Genomic DNA, 19,623 nt, shown 5'->3' on the forward strand with positions numbered 1-19,623 from the left:
ATTCCCCCCTTTTTGGGGGCTCTCTGCTGCTGACAGCGCTGTGTTCACTCCAATCCCCCAGAGAAGCTCTTTTTCTCTTTTGGATTAATTCCTCTTCCCACATAATCCACCCTTGTCTGCTGAAGTGACAGGAGCTTTTCTCAACCACCAGCTTTAATTGCCTGGAATCCTCAAAATTAAACGTTTCAAGAGACTCAAGGAGCACATTTGACAGTCTGGGATGCAGCTACTGGATGTTTTTGTTTGTTTTCTTCAAACCTGGCTGCAATTATGTATTAATGTAATAATCTCTGCAGCAACTTAATTTAAAAAGACGATGCTGATCCTTGTGGAGTGGAATTATTTGGGTTAAAGGACTTTGCAGATGTTATCCACGAGCAGCAAACACCAGCAATGCTCCTACCTGAGGAGTGACCAAAAATGACTTGTGGTAAACATCTCCTAGGCCTGGAAACATTTTTACAGCCCCCTCAAGTGTTTCTTTTTTGCTGGTTTGGAAAGCTACGAGGGATTAGCCTTTAAAATTGCCCTTTCCTGGCTACGATTCCTGTCTGGGTTTATCCAGCTCGGAGTGTTTTATATTAGAGGCTGATTAATAAGCTGCAAGGGCCAGGCTGTGCAGTGAGGCCTCCAAGTCACCCTGGATGTCTGGTCACAGCCACCCTCTTCCCAAAAATCCGACTGGGAGCTCCGAGGGCTTGGGAATGGAGCTGGTTGCAGGGCGACCTTCCTGGAATCCACCAGGATCCTCTCGTGGTCCTCCTTGGGAGCATCCCAACACCCACACTTCCCAAGGCACCGCTGTGCCTTAAAAACCACAGTGAAAGAGTTAAAAACCCCTGCTTTTATTTCCTGTCAGCTCCTCCCCTCCACTTCTGGCAATTCCCACCCACTCCTTGGCCAGCTCTGCTCCCAAAGCCAGGATTTGAACCATCTGAGCGATGAGGTCGGGCATTCTCACCCCACCAAAAGCCTCAAATCCGGGCTGGAGCGGCCAAACTTTGCTCAGCAGATGCTGTGGGGTGACATCACGACTGGGACTTTGCTGGATGGAGCCATTCAGACACACAGCAGAGTTCCCAAATCCTGGCAAAAGCCTTTTTATCTCCATCTCCTGCAGCATCATCTGCAGGCTGAAAGGACACGGAGCAGCAGGGACTGCACGCTGCCTTTGTCAGCCACCAGCCCAGCAAACCAGCTTAATTCCCAAGGATAAAATCCTTTCTGACTCGGAAAATCCCTGGGGAGGGGTGCTGTAAGGCAGGATGGAGCAGCACAGGGAATGGAAGGACAGCAGCACAGGAGAGAAATGAGATAAGCTGGGCTCAGCACCTCATTGGGGGAATAAATGGGGAGAACTCACTGGGATTCAGTTCTGAATTTGGGACAAGGGATGGAGGGACAGGAATGGCTTCCCAAAGCCAGAGGGCAGGGATGGCTGGGAGATTGGAATTGGGAATTCCTGGCTGGGCTGGGATTGCCAGAGCAGCTGGGGCTGCCCTGGATCCCTGGCTGGAATCAGCTGGGATAGTGGAAGGTGTGCCACCAGGGCAGGGCTGGGACTGAATGGCTCTGAAGTCCTTTTCAACCCAGCCCCATTCCATGATCCCATAATTCAGGGAAAATCATTTATTTGATCATTTGTTCATTTGATCATTTGTTCATTTGTTTGGTCATTTGCTCATTTGTTCATTTGTTCATTTGATCATTTGTTCATTTACTCATTTGATCACTTGTTCATTTGTTAATTTGATCATTTGATCATATGTTTGATCATTTGATCATGTATTTGTTAGTTTGATCACTTGTTCATTTGATAATTTATTTGTTCATTTGATCATTTACTTGTTCATTTGATCATTTGATCACTTGTTCATTTGAGCACTTGTTCATTTATTTGTTCATTTGATCACTTGATCATTTGCTCATTTGTTCATTTGATCATTTGTTCATTTGTTTATTTGATGATTTGTTCATTTGTTCATTTGCTCATTTGTTCATTTGCTCATTTGTTTGGTCATTTGATCATTTGTTAATTTGATCATTTGCTCATTTGTTTGGTCATTTGATCATTTGTTCATTTGATCGTTTGTTCATTTGTTTGATCATTTGCTCATTTGATCGTTTGTTCACTTGTTCATTTGATCATTTGTTTATTTGCTCATTTGTTCATTTGATCATTTATTTGTTCATTTACTCATTTGATCACTTGTTCATTTGTTTGCTCATTTGTTCATTTGTTCATTTATTCATTTGATCATGCATTTGATCATTTGATCATTTATTTGTTCATTTGATCACTTGTTCATTTGCTCATTTATTTGTTCATTTGATCATTTGATCGCTTGTTCATTTGTTCATTTGAGCACTTGTTCATTTATTTGTTCATTTGTTCATTTGATCACTTGATCGTTTGCTCATTTGTTCATTTGTTCATTTGCTCATTTGTTCATTTGATCATTTGATAATTTGTTTGGTCATTTGCTCATTTGTTTATTTGTTCATTTGATCATTATTATTTGCTCATTTGATCATTTGCTCATTTATTCATTTGCTCATTTGCTCATTTGCTCATTCATTTGCTCATTTGCTCATTTGCTCTTGTTTGCAAGACCCTGAGGTCAGGCTGAGCCTGTGCAGGGCAAAGCCAGCAGCGCCCAGCAGCCAGAGGGAATCCAGGATGGAAACCCCAGAGGGGAAAGGGACCATCCCTGTGTGAGCTGGCACCAAACAGCTTCTGCCCGACCTGCTGCCAGCACAGCCCAGAGCTCAGAGCCCTCTGAGGAACCATCCACGCCACAAACCAGGGAGTGCCAGCAGCCCAGGACGGGCTGGGGTGGCTGCAGCCACCACTGCGAGACCTCCAGGAGCAGAACGGGGCAGGAATGAGTGCCTGAAACTCCCTGCACGGTCCTGCCCAGCCCAGGGACGCTGTGGATGGAGCAGCTGGGAGGAGGCACCTCCCAAAAGCTCTCACCTGGTCACAGATGAGCTCCCACTTCTTCTCGTTGTCGTACTGTCGCAGGAGCCGGGCTTTGTCCGGGGGCAGGTTCATGGCATTCTGTGGAGAGAAGGAGCACTGTGAGACACCCACCACGGCCAAAGGGCTGCAGCAAGCCAAGGCAGCGTGCCTGAGGTTGCTGAATTGTTCCCCGTGAGTTCCTGATGCCAGAGCTGCTCGGGAACGTTCCCTCCCCGTGGTGGTTTTGGCCCCAAAAGCTCCAGAGAATCACGAGGCGCCCGAGGGCAGAGCTGGGACACACGAGGTGAGCGACTGAGGGCCAGCCCTGAGCTCCAGCTCCTGCGTTTTTAGGGAAAAAATATTCCCTCTCAGGGTGGGAAGGTCATGGCAGAGCTTCCCAGAGCAGCCGTGGCTGCCCCTGGATCCCTGGAAGGGTCCAAGGCCAGGTTGGACACAGGCTTGGAGCAGCCCGGGATGGAGGGAGTGTCCCTGCCCATGGGATGAGCTTTAAGGCCCCTTCCAGTCCAACCTGGTTTTGGATTCTGTGACCATCCACCTCCCTCCAGCAGACAGGACAGGGTTCCCCGAGCTGCCACAGGCACAGGAGCCACTCTGTGCCCCAGCCAGGTCCCCCTCCCTTCCCCTGAGCACATTCCAAAGGGAAACACCCTCACTGCAGCTGGGGCTGCAGGACAGTCCCCCCAGTGAAATGCCACTCCATTAAACCTCCAACAGCTACCCAGGCTGGAAAATCACCATCCCCACCTTATCTGGATGACACAGATCAGACTGCCCAGCCCCCAGAGACAACAATCCCAGACCCTGAGTGACAGGACTGGAAGGAAGGGGAGAGGCAGCAATTATTCGATCCCTATCGCTCCTGCCTCCTTTGATGTGAGCTCGGCTTTCCCAAGAGCCCTGTCCCAAAATATGAAGCATAACTGTTGTGCTTGTGCTCCTGGAGAACCCAGGAAGGGTGGATGGGACCCAGGAGCATCTGGAGAGGACCCAGGAACACCTGGATGGGACCCAGGAGCACCTGAATGGGACCCAGGAGCACCTGGATGGGACGCAGAAGCACCTGGATGGGACCCAGGAACACCTGGATGGGACCCAGGAACACCTGGATGGGACCCAGGAGCATCTGAATGGAACCCAGGAACACCTGGATGGAACCCAGGAACACCTGGAGAGCTCTGCAAACACCAGGTCTGGGAAGGATCCCCATCAGCCCAGCCGGGCACAGCAAGGCCAAGTGGTGGGTGGAGAATCTGCTGAGCACCCCTTGGGCTCCAGCATCTCCTGGGCTCCAGCTGGAATTCCCAGACTGGCCCCAGTTAAGCCAGTTGACCCCTGGGGACCTCTGGCAGTCCATTCCCAGTGAGGAAGAGCTGGCCGGTCCCGGTGGCACCGGACACAACAATAAATCAGGAATCAATAAATCAGAGTTTTGGACTGGAATCCCGCTCCAGGAGCACCTTCCCCAGCTGTGTGACACACAGCCTCCAGATTTATTCCAGCAGGCTGTCCTGGGGGTGCCTGAACCATCCCAGACCCATCCTCTTCCCTTCCTTCCCTTTGTTTCCTTGCACAAACCCTGTTGCAGGGAAGAGGAAGGATGTGAGCAAGCAGCACCTGTGGGGATCAGCCAACCAGGACACCTCAGTGGCACCCGGAAAATCAGAATTGAAGGGAGCTCCTGGCAGGATCACAAGTGCCAAGGGCGGTTCTGTGCCAGGGGATGCAGTGCTGACCACACTGATGGGCACCAGGGCAGAGGCACAGCTGAGGCTTTGCTGGAGTGCTCCTGCTCCTGGGGATCCCCTCCACACCTCCTGCTCCCATGGCTGCTCCTCCCAGAGCTTGTTTTCCATCAGATAACGATGACTCTTTCTCCTGCTCATCCCTGCTGTCAAGCTGACAGCATTTATAGGCTCTGATCATATCTGGGCTGGCTTCTCCTCCCAGTCTCTCACCAGGCACCTTATCAGCCCCGCTTATCATTTCATGCACTTCTTGGTATTTCCCCTGAGGGCTCTTCCAGCGCCATTCCTTGCTCCTGAGCCGTATTTCACAGCTCCACTGGCTCCCAGCTGGAGGAAAAGCTCGGGTGTTTACCTGCACTGCAGCTCTTGTCAAGCTCTGATCTCCTTTAATCAGCTTAGGCACCCTGGCTGGCACCAGGGCAGGAAACCTGCCTGGAAAGCTGGCCATGGCAAGAAGAGCCAGGCAGCATCATCCCCCCATCATCTCATCTCCCCATCATCTCCCCATCATCCCCCCATCATCTCATCTCCCCATCATCTCCCCATCATCTCCCCATCATCCCATCTCCCCATCATCTCCACATCATCTCCCCATCATCTCATCTCCCCATCATCTCCCCATCATCTCCCCATCATCTCATCTCCCCATCATCTCCCCATCATCTCCCCATCATCTCATCTCCCCATCATCTCCACATCATCCCCCCATCATCTCATCTCCACATCATCCCCCCATCATCTCCACATCATCTCATCTCCCCATCATCTCCACATCATCTCCCTGCCAAACGAAGCGCCCCAGCCCAGTCTGCAGCAGAAACGCTTTGCTGTGCTCCACACAACCACTCCAGCTCACTCCAGACCTCCCTGCCCTCTCCCACAGGCAAAATCCTCTCTGCACACCCTGGCTCAGCTCCCTGTGTGCAAGCTGAGGGTGAACTGCATCCCAAAAAGGGATTTCAAGTGTCACCGTGGTGTGGGCAGGAGCAGGGGCACTCCACAGTCCCTCCAGACCTTGGCTTGAGCTCTGCTGGAGGGAACTGGGAAGGAAAGAACCACCTTGGTTACCTGCATGTGGCTGTGGCACGTGCTTCTCTCTCTCAGGATTTTTCACAGAGGAAAGAAAGAGAAAACCATTTCTGTTTCTGCTCCTTGTTTTTCCCATGTGGAATGTGTTTGGAGAATTGTTTCCCTGGGGTGATGCTGGGTTGGGTTCTGGTGAGGATTGTTTGAACCTGGTGGCCAATCCAACCCACCTGGGGCTGGGCTCAGAGAGGGGCACAAGTTGTGTTAAAGTCAGAGAAAGTAGTGTGTAGTTTTAGTATCCTCCTTTTATATAGCATATTAATGTATTTTAGCATAGTTATAATAAAGAAATCATTCAGCCTTCTAAGCTGGAGTCAGACATAAATATTTCTTCCCATTGGGTTCACCTGCATTTACAATTCTAAACAGAATCCCAGAATGATGAGGTTGGAAAAGACCTCTAAGATCATCTATTCCCTGACACCTCAGCTGGACTATAGCACCAAGTGCCAAGTCCAGTCTTTTTTTAAACACATCCAGCGATGGTGATTCCACCACCTCCCTGTGAAGACAATTCCAGTATTTTATTATTCTTTCAGTGAAAATTTTTTTCCTAATATCCAACCTGTGCCTTCCCTGACGTAGCTTGAGAAAATGGGATCCTAAACCACAATATTTTTACCTCCATGGGAAGCAGCAGGTTTATTTTATTTTTTTTTTTACATCCCTGCATGGCAGTACCCCAGTGGCTCCTGAAATGCAGGAGCACTGCTCCCAGGCCCCAAACTCCAGCCTCAGCAGCAGCAGGAGCCGAGGCAGAGCTACTGAGCTGGCTCCAGGAGGTTTGCTGGAGTCACACCCAACCAGACTCATGGGTTGTCTGGGTTTCTCATTCCCTGTGGATCCCTGGAATGACTCACCAACATCTCCTGGCCGCTTCCAGCTCTTCCAACCCTGGGCTTCACACACCCCAGAGTTCTTTAGTTAATGACAGGCCTATGTCCTGTGGTTTCCCTTTCCATCTTTTCCCAATTAGAGCTTTGGAGGCTTCTGAGAGCAGAACTGATCCCTCCCTAAAGCAACCCAAACTCCTGCCTGTGTCCCCTGTGCCACCACCCACTCGTGCAGCTGGAGACCCTTTGCCAGCAGAGCAGATTGGGGCAGCTCAGGAGGAGCTGCACCTTTAACTGCATCCCACAGACCCTTTTCCATCAGTGGGAACTGCAGCTGAAGCAGCCCCACTGCTCTGCATCCTCATCTCCATCCCCATCCCCACCCTGGCCGGCCCTGCCGGGGATGGCTCCTCCCAAGCACAATCCTGGGTAAAAATCAATTTTTGGCCAGGCTATTTTGCCCACCTTCCTCACTTCCAACTTTCTGTCGGAACTCAAAATGTCCCTCAGACATTTTTGGAGGTTCCAGGCCCAGGTCAGAAGCATTTGAGACCCTGGCACAGCTGGAAACAGCTGGGATTTTGGGTTTGAGCCATGGAATGAGTTACCAACCTTGCAGGAAGAGCAAGAAGTCACAAAAGTTTAGATATTAGAGTAGAAGTAGTCACAAAGCAAAGGGAAGAATTTTTTAATATTGTACAAGGGGGTATTAACACCTGCACAGGGGGGGGGTTTACTTTGTACATGGGGGTCAGAGGTTTTAAGATGGATTTGGGATTTGGGCCTGCCCTGTCCTCCCTCTTTCTCCTTCCTCACCTCCATGTTCTTGGTGATGTTGGCACTCACAGATTGGTTTAGAGTAGAAAATCACCATTTAATATAGGTAATAGGCATTGGGGAAAACTGCAAACATGTAACATGTAATGTACCATATAAAAGATAGAAAAGCACCATTTAATATAGGTAATAGGCATTGGGAAAAACTGTAAACATGTAACATGTGATGTACCATATAAAAGATAGAAAAGCACCATTTAATATAGGTAATAGGCATTGGGAAAAACTGTAACCATGTAACACGTAATGTACATATAAAAGATAGAAAATCACCATTTAATATAGGTAATAGGCATTGGGGAACACTGTAACATGTAACACGTAATGTACCATATAAAAGACAGCAGCAGCCCTGGGTGGGAGAGAAGAAGCAGTCGGGGTCAGAGAGGATGTCAGGGTGTGTGTGTGCCTCTGCCTGAGCTGTGAGCAAACCACAGCAGCCCCAGGAGAAAATCTTTTAGATAACTTGCAATAAACTGCCTTGAGACCAGACAACAGAGACTGCTGAGCCTTTCTTTGGAAGCTCGGGTTGGAGGAGAGACTTTTCCAGCACATGGAGCCCCTGACCCAGGCTGGATTCCGACAACTCTCCTCTACCTCGGGCTGCTCCCAGGGCTGGGGAGGAGGAAGCCAAGCTCTGCTTTTCCAGCTCTGGAGAGGAAAGAGGAGCCCTGCGCTTCCCAGGGCTCAGCAACACCTCCAGCCCAAGCCTGGAGCAAGCACAGCTGGACCCTGCACAGCTCCTGCTGTCTGCAGGGGCTCCTGGCCAACCCATCCTGGCTCCAGCAGCACGGGGCTCCGCTGTTCCCCCCGAATTCCAAAGTTATTCACGTCTGCTGCGACGTGCCAAACAAGCTAGGTAAGCTTTCCGCTCCTTCGGTTTGCTCTGGGCTGGCTGGATAAAGCTGGGCCTTAAATTAATCACAGTAGCAGATGGAAAACTGGGGGGGGGAGTACAAGCAGACCTCCAAAATATTCAACTGCTGAAGAGTTAAAAATAAAACCAGTATTTTTAACCTAGGAAACAAAGCCCAGCTCCATCCGAACTGGCGGAGCCTCCCGTTTCAGGTTTTGGCACTAAAAAGTCTCATTTGTGGACTGATCTGCAGGGTTTGGGCACTAGCACCATGGCTTGGCTTTGTCCTTGGGCTCAGAGATGTCCCCTGGGGTTGTCCTGCTGTCCCCTCCCGTGGAAAATGGGCACTGAGGGAGCTGCTGGTGGCCACACGTGGTGGCCCCAGGCCTTGGGGCTCCTGCAGCCAGCATTATCCAGGGAAAATGCTGAAATACATCCCCAGGTGTCAGAGCAGGGTGAAGCACCCAGCTGGAAAGGGAAGCACCAGCAGATGCCTCCAGGTGCCACCTGCAGGGTCACACCAGCACCAACGCCAGTGCTGGAATGACTGAGCTGTGCTTTTTCCAACTTACTCCTCGTTTTCCTCAGGATTAAAAGGTCCAATGTTTTGGAAAACCAGCGTAGGAGCAACTCAACTGACTCAAAAGCATGAGCACTGCTAATTAATAGCACTGCTAATTAATAGCATCGGGCTGCTGCTCTTATTGATCACATCATCTTCTAAGTCCGCATCCCTTTTATTAATGAATCCTGACATTAATTGTGCTGGGAACGAGCACGGAGTCCTCCTGATCCATTTGTTCCCATGAACGGCCCTGGATGTGTCAGTAGGGAGCTCATGAAGCCCTAAAATTTGGGATGTCCTCACCATCCAATGGATGGGGATGGAAAAGGGCAGGAAAGCAGAGCCAGGCAAGGGAAGGTGAGTCCGACCAACACCAGTGCTGGAGGATAAAAACCATCCATTAAAAACCAACCCAACAAAGAGTTAAACTCCCCACTCCCATAAAAGCACTGCTGACCTTGAAAGGAATAAAGGTACCCCAGGAAAACCTCATCTGGCAGGAGACACCCTGATGTGGCAGGTGAGGGTGAAGGGAATTCCCACTCCTCCTCCGTGAGACACTGCACAGTAACTCAAACTCCTGAGAATTAATTCCCAGCTGGCTTTCTCCTCCTGGCCTCCCCCTGACTGGGATTACTCCCACCTTCCACTCCTCCCAGAGAGATGGAAAAGCAAGCCTGGATCGTTTCTGGCTTCCCAGAAGCCACACTTAGGAAGAGCACTTAGGAGAAAGATCAGGGCTTCAAAACACTTCAGACAAGTCTCGGTCCTCGTGACTCGGATTTACACACCCACATCAAAGCTCTGCTCTTACTCCAGGCTTCAAGGACTCCCTGACCTCACCTGGAACTTCCCAATCTGGGTTTGTTCTCCAGCCCATTTGTCACACTTCCCAGTTCCTGAGGTTCAGCAGAGAACTCTGCCTGCAGCTCTGCAGGGTTTATCTCACTGCCTCCACCACAATGAGCTGCATTCCTGAATTTTCCTGCTTTTCACTCAGGGCTGTTTAAAGTATTTTTAACTTTTATTAATATCCAATGAGTTCTTACAAAGCAGACCCAAAACTGGCTGGTAAGGCAAGTCCATAGCTCCCACCTCCAGACCACTGAGGCAGAGCAGCCCTTCCCTGGCTGGAGGGAGCCTGAGAACCAAATCCCAGCTCCAGAGCGGATCCGAGTTTCCTCCCTGGCACTGAGCTGCCCACATCCTCCCAGTGACCAGCATCCAAGAGCAACCAAATCCCAAAACTATTAAAAAGAGAATGAAAAGCAACAGAAATCAGTTCAGATGGGTCCATGTGACGTTGTCACCCTTGGCTGTCGGAGATGTGATGGCTGAGGCTGGAAATGTTCCCTCACAACCCCTAAATTTAGCTGGTGTGAAAAAGAACCAGTTTAGAACGAGGAGGGTGCCCAGGGCTCTGTGCTCATCCCTTGAGGCTGGAGCAGGACAACTCCAACCTCCCAGCTCTCATCCTCTCCTGGCACAACCAAGGGGCTGTTTGGTGGTGGCCTGGAGCCATCAAGAGTCCCCAGTGGGACCTCCTGCCTCACCCTACTCACTAAATCTCACTAAATCACCTCTAACCTGGGGTTTACTACAGGTCTGCACCAGCTGGGTACAACATTCACGGGGGCATGTGGCACCTGGGGACGGGCTGGAAGTGGCCTTGGCAGAGCTGGAGGAGTGGTTGGATCTGATGACCCCAGAGGGCTTCTCCAGCCTCAGTGATTCCGTGATTCTTCATCCTAACACACTTCCCAAGTGGAACACACATTGAGCAGATCACGCCCAAAATTCCACAATCATCCAGGTGGGAAGAGACCTTGAAGATCATCGAGTCCATCAACTCTAAACCATCCCTAAACCATGTCCAGAGACCTCCTGAACACTCCCAGAGATGGTGACTCCACCACACCCTCGGGCAGCTCATTCCAATGCCTGACTGCTCTTGCAGGGAAAAAAAAAATTCCCAATATTTAACCTGAACCTCCCCTAGTGCAACTGAAGGGTCATTTCCTGTCGTGCCTTCACTTGGGACATGGCAGAAGACCCCAAGCCCACCTCAGTCCATCCTCCTGTCCAGGAGCTGTAGAGATCAGTGAGGCTCCCCCTGTGCCTGCTCTTCTCCAGACAAAAATTCCAGAAGAAATTACAAAATTCCATAAAAAGCAGGTCCTGGCCCCAAACCCTGCTCACTTGCCATGGCTGGAGACAGTTCCTCACCCTGCCCTAACTGTGACCCCTTCTGCAGAAAAAGTCTCTGTGTAGCTCCAGGAGCTGCCTACCAAAACAACCTCGGGATTTTTGCACAGCATTAAAATTTAATTCCAGGGCCTGGCCTGTAAAACAGCCCTTAACATTCTCCTAGAATATTAAAATGCAACTTTTTTTGCAATTTTCTGTGCTACTTAACTTCCCAGCCCTGCTCTGGTGTGTTTATTTAGGAAAGCCAGAGGCAACTGAGGCGAGCTCCAAGTTCCCTGACTTTATGAGGGATCCAAGCTAAGCTAAAATTAAATGTGCTTATTGTTCTAATCCTCCTCCTCTCCTGTTTTTTTTTTTTTTATTAAACTTGTCTTTGATCTAAAATTACCAATGCTCTGCCTGCACCAGGCCTTTCTCCTACTAAAGATGCCCCAGATCTGCAGGGAAGAGCAGGAGAAGCTCCCACAGCATGGAGGGACAATGCTGAGGGCGTGTGGAGCTCATCCTTGGGGAATAATTGGGAAAAAAAAAAAAACAAATCAAACTCTCGAATTCTGGATCCAGGATTCCCCCCATGCATCTCTGCGTGGTCACCCAGGAACATCTACTTCACCTTTAGAAGGGGAAAGCTGGCAGGTAGAAAATTGTGGTGGCAACCTGTGGTTCCTCAGCTGATGAGGGAGGAGCGAAGCATCCAGGAATCGTGTGGAAGGGAAGGGGGGATATTCCTTGGGACACCATCACCTCCTGGCTGTTTATGGACAACCTGGAATGCTGATGGAGCCTGGCTTGGAGAGCCAGGGATGTTAACTTCCTGCTCTGAGAAGAAGGAAGACCCATGGTGAAAGTTACAGGCCATAGGAAGCAGATTAGAGTAATGGAAACAGATTGGCAGAATACTGATAAAGCTGTAAATTGGATAAAGGAAGAAGCTGTTGACTTTACTCAATCATTTATTCTTTACTTGGGACTGAATTTACCACACCCATATCCATCACCCTATGCACAAGAAAATTTTGGATCCTCTACATTTTTAACACCTCCCTATTGGCTTGAAAAGGTATGTGGATAAAAATTTGAATATTAATTTATTAAGAACTGTGCTTATTACAAACAGTATTTTAACTGGTTTTTCAAGAGAGACCCAGTCTCGATATTTCACTATGCAGTAAGAAGTACTTGATGAGATGTTAGATTTCTGATTGAAGGCCAAGAAAACAGAAGTGACAAATTTGGCCCCCACGGGGCTCCGGTGGACGATGCCCACGTGCAAGGCGGACGCTCAGATTCCTAAGTTTTGCCACCCCTGTGCTTTTCCATAACTTTTCTGAGCCCTTCATCCTCCCCACGTGCAGCTCCCTGCTGCCCTTGATCAGCACTGCCATTTGCATATTTATCATAAATTAGCATTTCCTTCCCAGCTCTCCCCAGAGGTCAATGTTGGGATGGGAGGAGCGACAATCCTGGGTGGTGGGACATGGGATTTGAGGGACAATTTCCTCATGGAAAGGGTGGCCAGGCCAGGGGAATCCCCATTCCTGGAGGAATTTAAAGCCATGAGGATGTGGCACTTGGGAATGTGTGCTGGGGAATGGTTGGATTGGACATCCTGGAGAGCTTTTCCAACCTTGAGGAGTCTCTGATTCTCTGATCCCAAACCTCTTCTCCTCACTGGCAGAGCCACGACGTCTCCAGCCCCACTGAGGGAACTTTATCCAGGAAACCTCTGGAAGGTTTTGGGGAGCGAGGGCTGCAGTGACCACAGAGCTGCTTGTTCCTCTCAAAAATCCAGACTCAGCTTGACGGCCTCACGTTTTGGGAAAGCTGCAACCTCAGTCATTCACCACTGGAAAAGAATTCCATGGTAGGAACGCTTCAAAGGCCAAGCCAGGCCTGACTCACTCCCAGCTCTGCCCCGTGGCTTTATGGAATCGCTCACTGCTGATAAGGCAAACCACAAAATCCAAAATTAAAGCCCTTTCAGTGGAAAGTCAGAGAAAGTGGCTCCCAAAGAACCAAGATGTGTATTCCAAATTGCACAGATGGCGGGCAGTGCCCACGATTCCATCCACGGGGCAACTGCAGGGCACAAAAATGCTGGGAAACGCACACAAAAGGGGTTCCCAGCAATTTTTACATCTTTTCCACTCCTGTGCTGCCTCACAGCAGCACAGGGAGCAACGAGGTCCAAGCATCCCTACAACGATCCCAAAAACACCGAGGAATTTTGGTTTTTCTCCGGAACTTCTCCCCACACTCCATTAAAAAAGCAGATTTGCTTTTTTGCTTTTTTGTGTCAGAAGATCCCATCCCCTCATGCTGTTCCCTACAAACCCTCTGGAAGTGGAGCATGTCTCACCTGTGGGATTGCACTGCTGCTCATCCCCAGCTGCTCAGGAGGAACAGGAAAATTCCGAGCAGCAGCTCCAACCAGGGACTGTCAAAGCCCATCTGGCAGCTATGCACACCCCACTGCACCACAGCTGGATGGCATTTTGGGAAGGGATTCCTCCCTCTGAGGGTGGGAAGGCCTGGGAACAGATTCCCAGAGAAACTGTGGCTGCCCCAGGATCCCTGGAAGTGTCCAAGGCCAGGCTGGAGTGCCCAGGGATAATGGGAGGTGTCCCTGCCCATGGCAGGGTGGGATGGGATGTAATATTCCATCCCAAACCAGCCTGGGATTCTGTGATTTCTGGGATATTCCTGAGGATGAGAAGGGCTTTTCAGAGGGTGGGTGGAGCAAAACCCCTCCGAGCTCCCCTCACATGGAGGATCCCTCACTTCCCCTCCAAAGGGATGAGCCGGTCAGGGCTGTCGGCCAAGTCAACCTCACTCAGGAAAAGCTGGATAAAATTCACATCAAAACACTGAAACGTCACCTAACTGTAATGTTTAAGGCAGCTGATGATCCCAAATTATCCAACACACCTCCTCTGTTAGAGATAACGTGCATTTTCCCATCAGAAATGATGGAATTCCGGAGAGGCTTGGATTGGGAAGGGCCTCAAAGCCCATCCCATCCACCCCTGCCATGGCAGGGACACCTCCCACTCTCCCAGGCTGCTCCAAACCCCATCCAACCTGGCTTTGGACACTTCCAGGGGTGCCACAGCTTCTCTGGACAACCCGTGCCCACCAACACTCTCCTCACATCCAGACAGAAATCCATGGAATTCACTCCAAGTGAGCTTCTGACCCAACACCAACCGAGATTTCAACTGCAGCGCCCACCAAAAGCAAAATCCTGCCACCATCCCCACAGAGCCAGATGGAAAACATCCCCCCCCAAAGCCAGAATAAACCACAGGGATGTGTTTAAAGGGAAACCAATAAAAATCCAGGAGCAAATCCAACCCACGGGGCCGGCACGGTTTAGTCTCAGGACAGGAAACCCTGATGGATGCTGCTCTAGGAACAAAACCTTCATTTGAATAGTATGAAGGGTCAGATGAAACCAAGAAAAATAAATGAAGTCAGGGATAAAAAGCCTGGCCTGGGGCCTGGTCCCAGGTTTTCTGTCTCCAGTGAATGTCAGCATGAGCCCTGCTTGGAAAACCACGTCCCAGACAAAACTGCTGCTTTGGAGGCAGCCAGGAACTCGCTCAGATGCTCAGGATTGAAGCCTTTGGAACCTATTTTTAATTTTTTAATTCTCCCTGAGCTCTCTCCCTTCCCAACATCCTCCAGCCAACCCAGGTCTCCCCTCATGCTGCCCAGAGGGAGCAGATAAATCAAAAGAACTCCTTAAAAAAAAAAGGCAAATTATTTACATCCCTCTTTGCTGCACTCAAGTACTTGCTGAACAGGGAAAGCAATTTATTTGGAAGTCTATTACACCTAAAAATGTAAACACCAGAAAAGGCTCTCACACACCAAGCCTCAATCCCAAGGGAATTTTTCAGAGCAAGTTACAAACTTGGGTTTATACTGGAAATATTTACAGGTCTCACTACTGCAGGCACCACTCCAGCCCGGCAGAGGAGGTGCAGGGAAGCCAAAATAAACCCAAATCCTGTGATTTTCCAACCCTAAAGAACAATAATTCCTGCAGCAGGGCTGCTGTGTCCAGTGCTGCCATGTCACCGTCCCCGAGGCTCCCTGACATTGCCTGGCAATAAATCACCTGGGCTGGCAATAAATCACTAAAATCGTGTCTCACACACTCGTGGGCATTGTGTGAGGGATTTTAAGTGACAAAAATCCAGCATTTCCAGACACCAGCCCTGGTTTTTGCTGCTTCACCGGACACAAATTTCGCGGCACCTTTCTGAAATATTTTTCCTGACGTGTTCAAGGCTCCACGGGTTTGCCAAGGTTGAGGCACCAGGATTTCAGGGAATGAAGGTGGCCCTGAGCAGACACCTCTGTCTGCCCTCCCTTTTCCCCCTTTCCCAGAAAACCTGCCCTTTGCTGTGTCCCAATTCCCAAATTCATCCATGTGTCCTGCCTGGTACGGATATTTTACACATCAGGCCCAGGAATGCACCAGCCTTCAGTGTTCTTAAGTTTCCCAGGATCTGAGGGAGTTTATTCCCACTTCCACTGGATTTCCATGGATCTCAGGATGGGTAACTCCACTTTCCTTGAGTTTCCCTGGGACTGGGGGTGTTTAAACCTTATTTCTTTGAGTTTCCCTGGATCTGGGGAGTTTAAACCTTATTTCTTTGAGTTTCCCTGGATCTGGGGGGGTTTAAACCTCATTTCCTCAACTTACCCTGGATCTAGGGGGGTTTATCCCCACTTGCCTTAAGTTTCATTGATGTGGGGGACTTTATCCCTTTTTTTCCTTGAGTTTTCCTGGATTTGAGGGGTTTATCCCCCTTCCCTTTTATTTTCCTGGATCTGGGGGTGGGGGTCCTTTATTTCATTGAGTTTCTGTGGCTCTGCATGGGTTTACCTCCCTTCTCTCCTCTTTCCCTGGATCTGGGAGGGGTTGCTTCCCTATTTCCCTGAGTTTCCCTGCATCTCAGGTGGTTTCTCCTTTTTTTCCTTGAGTTTCCCTGGAGGGGCCATACAGGCAGCAGCTGAGGGCACTTGGTTTGTTGGAGAAAAAGTCTGAGGGGGGAAAGACTTATCCCACTTTGGAGCTTCCTCCTGAGGGATCACTTTGCTTATTCCTTAAGCACTTTTACTGTGGCTATCCCAAAACCAGCCCCAAAGGTAGGTGCTAGACCAATAAATGTTTGAACTCGCCCATAAAATCCCTACTAGGTTACTTTTTCCAAATAAATCTGTGGCTGTGCTGGCTGGGCTCCCATTCCCAAGGCAGTTCTGGATGCTATTTTTAATCTCTGTGAGAAGATGAATCCAAAATTTGTGGACAGGCACCTAAACTCAGGAAAAGAAGGGGAAAGGGGAAAAGGGGAAAGGGGAAAAGGGGAAAGGGGAAAAGAGGAAAAGGGGAGAGGGGAAAAGGGAGAAGAGAAGAGAAGAGAAGAGAAGAGAAGAGAAGAGAAGAGAAGAGAAGAGAAGAGAAGAGAAGAGAAGAGAAGAGAAGAGAAGAGAAGAGAAGAGAAGAGAAGAGAAGAGAAGAGAAGAGAAGAGAAGAGAGAAGAGAAATTTCTTTCCAGCTCCTGTCATCCCAGAGTCATCCTTACAACTGAATCCCACAGGATTTCTCACCTGATGGCAACAGATGTTTACAGTTCCCTTTGTTTATCCACAAATATGTTTCTAATTTCATCTTTTCATGTCAGACACACTTCACCTGCTCACCCTCCCAGACATCCACCTCGTGATTTTCCTGCTGCAGGAAGCCTGTAACCAGACAAAACTTGGATTTCAACAAAATTCCCTTTGATGAATGTTTATTAAACTGTGAAACAACTGGAATTGTGACGGAGAATTGTGCTGCAACACCACACACTGGTATCTCCTGCCAGGAGCACAGCCAGGGTGCTGCCAAAATCATGGAATCATGGAATCCCAGGGGTTGGAATAGACTTCCAAGACCACTGAATCCAACCTGTGATGGATCACTCAGCCCAGAGCGCTCAAGCTACGGTGCTGATGGCACAAAAATGGGGAAATTATTCCACACACCTGCTCTTCCTCGGGTTCCCTAAGGCACAACTGTCCCTAATTCCTGGCTGAATTCATTGGACTGTCAGGATGGCTCTGCAAAGGAAGCTGGATTCAGTTATCAGTGAACATCCAAGGACTGTGAGGTGCAGATCCCAGGCAGAAGGAGCTGGGCTGGCTGTCAGCACAATCAGGAACTGAACAGATTCAGGCTTGACGACAGAAACAGCCAAAACTTATTTATAAAGAGGCTTTCCTGGGAATATTTTAGTCCCCTGGGGGCGGGTGCCTGTGGCATGTGGCACCTGTGTGCAAGGGTGTCACCCACGAGTGAAACTCCGGGATTTTCACGTCTGGCTGTGGAAGTGCTGACGTGAGGAGAGCTTTGTAAAAGGAGCCCTGGCTCTCCTCGGCTTCCCACGCCGGGAGCTGGGAATGGGAATTGGGTTAAAGAGCTCCTGGGCTCCCAGGCAGAGCGTGGCACGGAATGAAAACGAGCCCTGGCCGGCACATGACCGGGATGAGCAGCAGGATTAACCAGCCTGGCACCAGGAACAACCAGCTCCCAGCCTGGGCCAGGCTGGAATACCTCAAATTCCGCTTGAAACGGTACAAAAACAAACCAAAAAAAAAAAAAAAATCCTTTTATCCGCTAAGTATGATCCAAGTCTGGCACAGGCAGCTCCATCCTCGGAGGGAAAACGGGATCCGGCCCTGAGCAGCCTGCTGGGAGCACCTCAGGCTGTCAGGGATTCCAGGGAAGCTCGCTGGTGATGGGAGGAGCAGCAGCAATCCCACAGGGCAGACAGAGCTGAGGAAGCTTGGTGCTGCACGTCACAAACAGCTTTTACCTTCAGCTGGAGTTGGCAGAGCAGAAATGTTCTTCCCAGCAATGGCACTTCCTTATCAGCCCCACACTTCATTATCCTTATCTGCGAGAACTCCGAGATGCCATCGGCAGGTCCCCACTTCCGTGGCTGAAGGAATGCCAACAAAAACAGCCAAATTCTCCCGAGTGAGCTCAGCCCCACGGCCTGGATGGGGTGCAAAGGATCAGCTCCCTCTCCAAGCCTCGGCACAGGTCCCACTGCCCAAACACCTCCCAGCCCACGGGGACGATCCCTGCCTGGCTGCTGTGCTTCCCTTGGGATCATGCCTCAGCTCCAGGGCTTCCACACAACACCAGCCCGTGCCTCCTGCACCTCTAGAACCCAGTCAGGGTGTCCGGAAGCCCTGCTGGAAGCATTCCCACCAGACCCAAATTTTGGGGCCCACACAACGTGACATGGTGCCAATCTGGAGGCTTTGGGGAATTCTCCCCTCCCAGCCTCTCCTGCCCTTCCTGGGAACCTCTCGGGGATGGCCAGCATGACTGGTGGGTTCATTTTTGGGGCACAAAGATACCAAAGGAGAGTTGTGGATCTGGCTGTACCCCCCAGCTGCCACCAGCACGGAGCAGTGACACCAACATCCCAGAGGACAGGGGAGTGATGGCACAGCCAGTGGAGCAGCTGCTCCAGGACAAATCCAAATATTTCTCATGCCAATGGAGCTCTTGGATGGCGTTCCAGCACCACAGATCCCCTGAGGGGAGGCTCCAACCTCAGGGTGCCACCAGCACCCCCATTCCCAATGGGAGCCGGTGGGCACGGGCCAGACCCATCCTTCCAGAAGGCTCCAACTCCCCAGCTGCCCATGGGAATGTCTTCTCCAGCTCCACAGGCACCAGAGATGATGGGAAGATTGCAAATCCCAGCATTACCAAGGCTGCAACAAACTGCTCCTAATGATGCCCCTGTGGAACAGATGCTCAGCCTTCTGTCACCGCACTCCAAAGTGGCTCTGGCAGCAGGGACACCCCAGCACAGCCCCACAAACAGGATTTCACACTTCCAGGCTGGAATTCTGCCTTTGATCAGGCACTGGGGGACAGCAGCACCCCCGGGCAGCCACACAGCTCCATAGGGAAGGACCAAATTGGAAGATTTGGGCGAAACTTAGCTCCTTCAAATTTGGCTCCTGCACTGTGTCCAGGCAGAGGGATGGCCCTGATCCCCAGGGAATGTCACATTCCCAAGGCTGCCAGAGCTCAGGGGAGGCTTGGACAAGGCTCTCAGGGATGCCCAGGGTGGGACTGGTGGGGTGTGCAGGGCCAGGGGTTGGATCCACCATCCTCTGGGTCCTTCCAGCTCTGATTTTAAGTGGGAAGGGCAATTCCTACAGCAGCCAGGCCCCTGCAGTGCTCAGGGGAAATGGGGCTGGGGGCACTGTGGGACCCCCAGGGCAGGGAGGACACACGGAGCAGGAGCAGCAGCTCCCAAAATCCCGGCCATTCCCGCGGCGCCTGGAAGGAGCCTGGCTCTGCTCCTGGGAACAGCACAGCCAGAGCCACGCTGGGCACAGCACAGCTAATTAGTGTCCCTTTCTGTCACTAATGAGGGTGGGAAACAGCACTGGATGTGGGATGTCTGTGTTCCAGGAGGGCTGAC

At 50.5% G+C, this 19,623-nt stretch overlaps 1 protein-coding gene across 12 annotated transcripts in view; it reads right to left on the reverse strand.

Moving 5' to 3' along the window:
- FMNL2 (formin like 2) overlaps nucleotides 1–19,623 on the reverse strand; it is a 118,443-nt gene that overhangs the window by 48,440 nt on the left and 50,380 nt on the right. For all 12 annotated transcript variants that reach the window (XM_077784865.2, XM_085584062.1, XM_085584059.1 and 9 more), the window contains exon 2: nucleotides 2,978–3,061. In XM_077784865.2, coding sequence (XP_077640991.2) covers nucleotides 2,978–3,061 — 84 coding nt within the window. The remainder of the gene's footprint in view (nucleotides 1–2,977; nucleotides 3,062–19,623) is intronic.

The sequence above is a fragment of the Lonchura striata genome, chromosome 7, assembly GCF_050655825.1.
Source record: "Lonchura striata isolate lonStrDom1 chromosome 7, ASM5065582v1, whole genome shotgun sequence".
In the NCBI taxonomy this organism is placed as follows: Eukaryota; Metazoa; Chordata; class Aves; order Passeriformes; family Estrildidae; genus Lonchura; species Lonchura striata.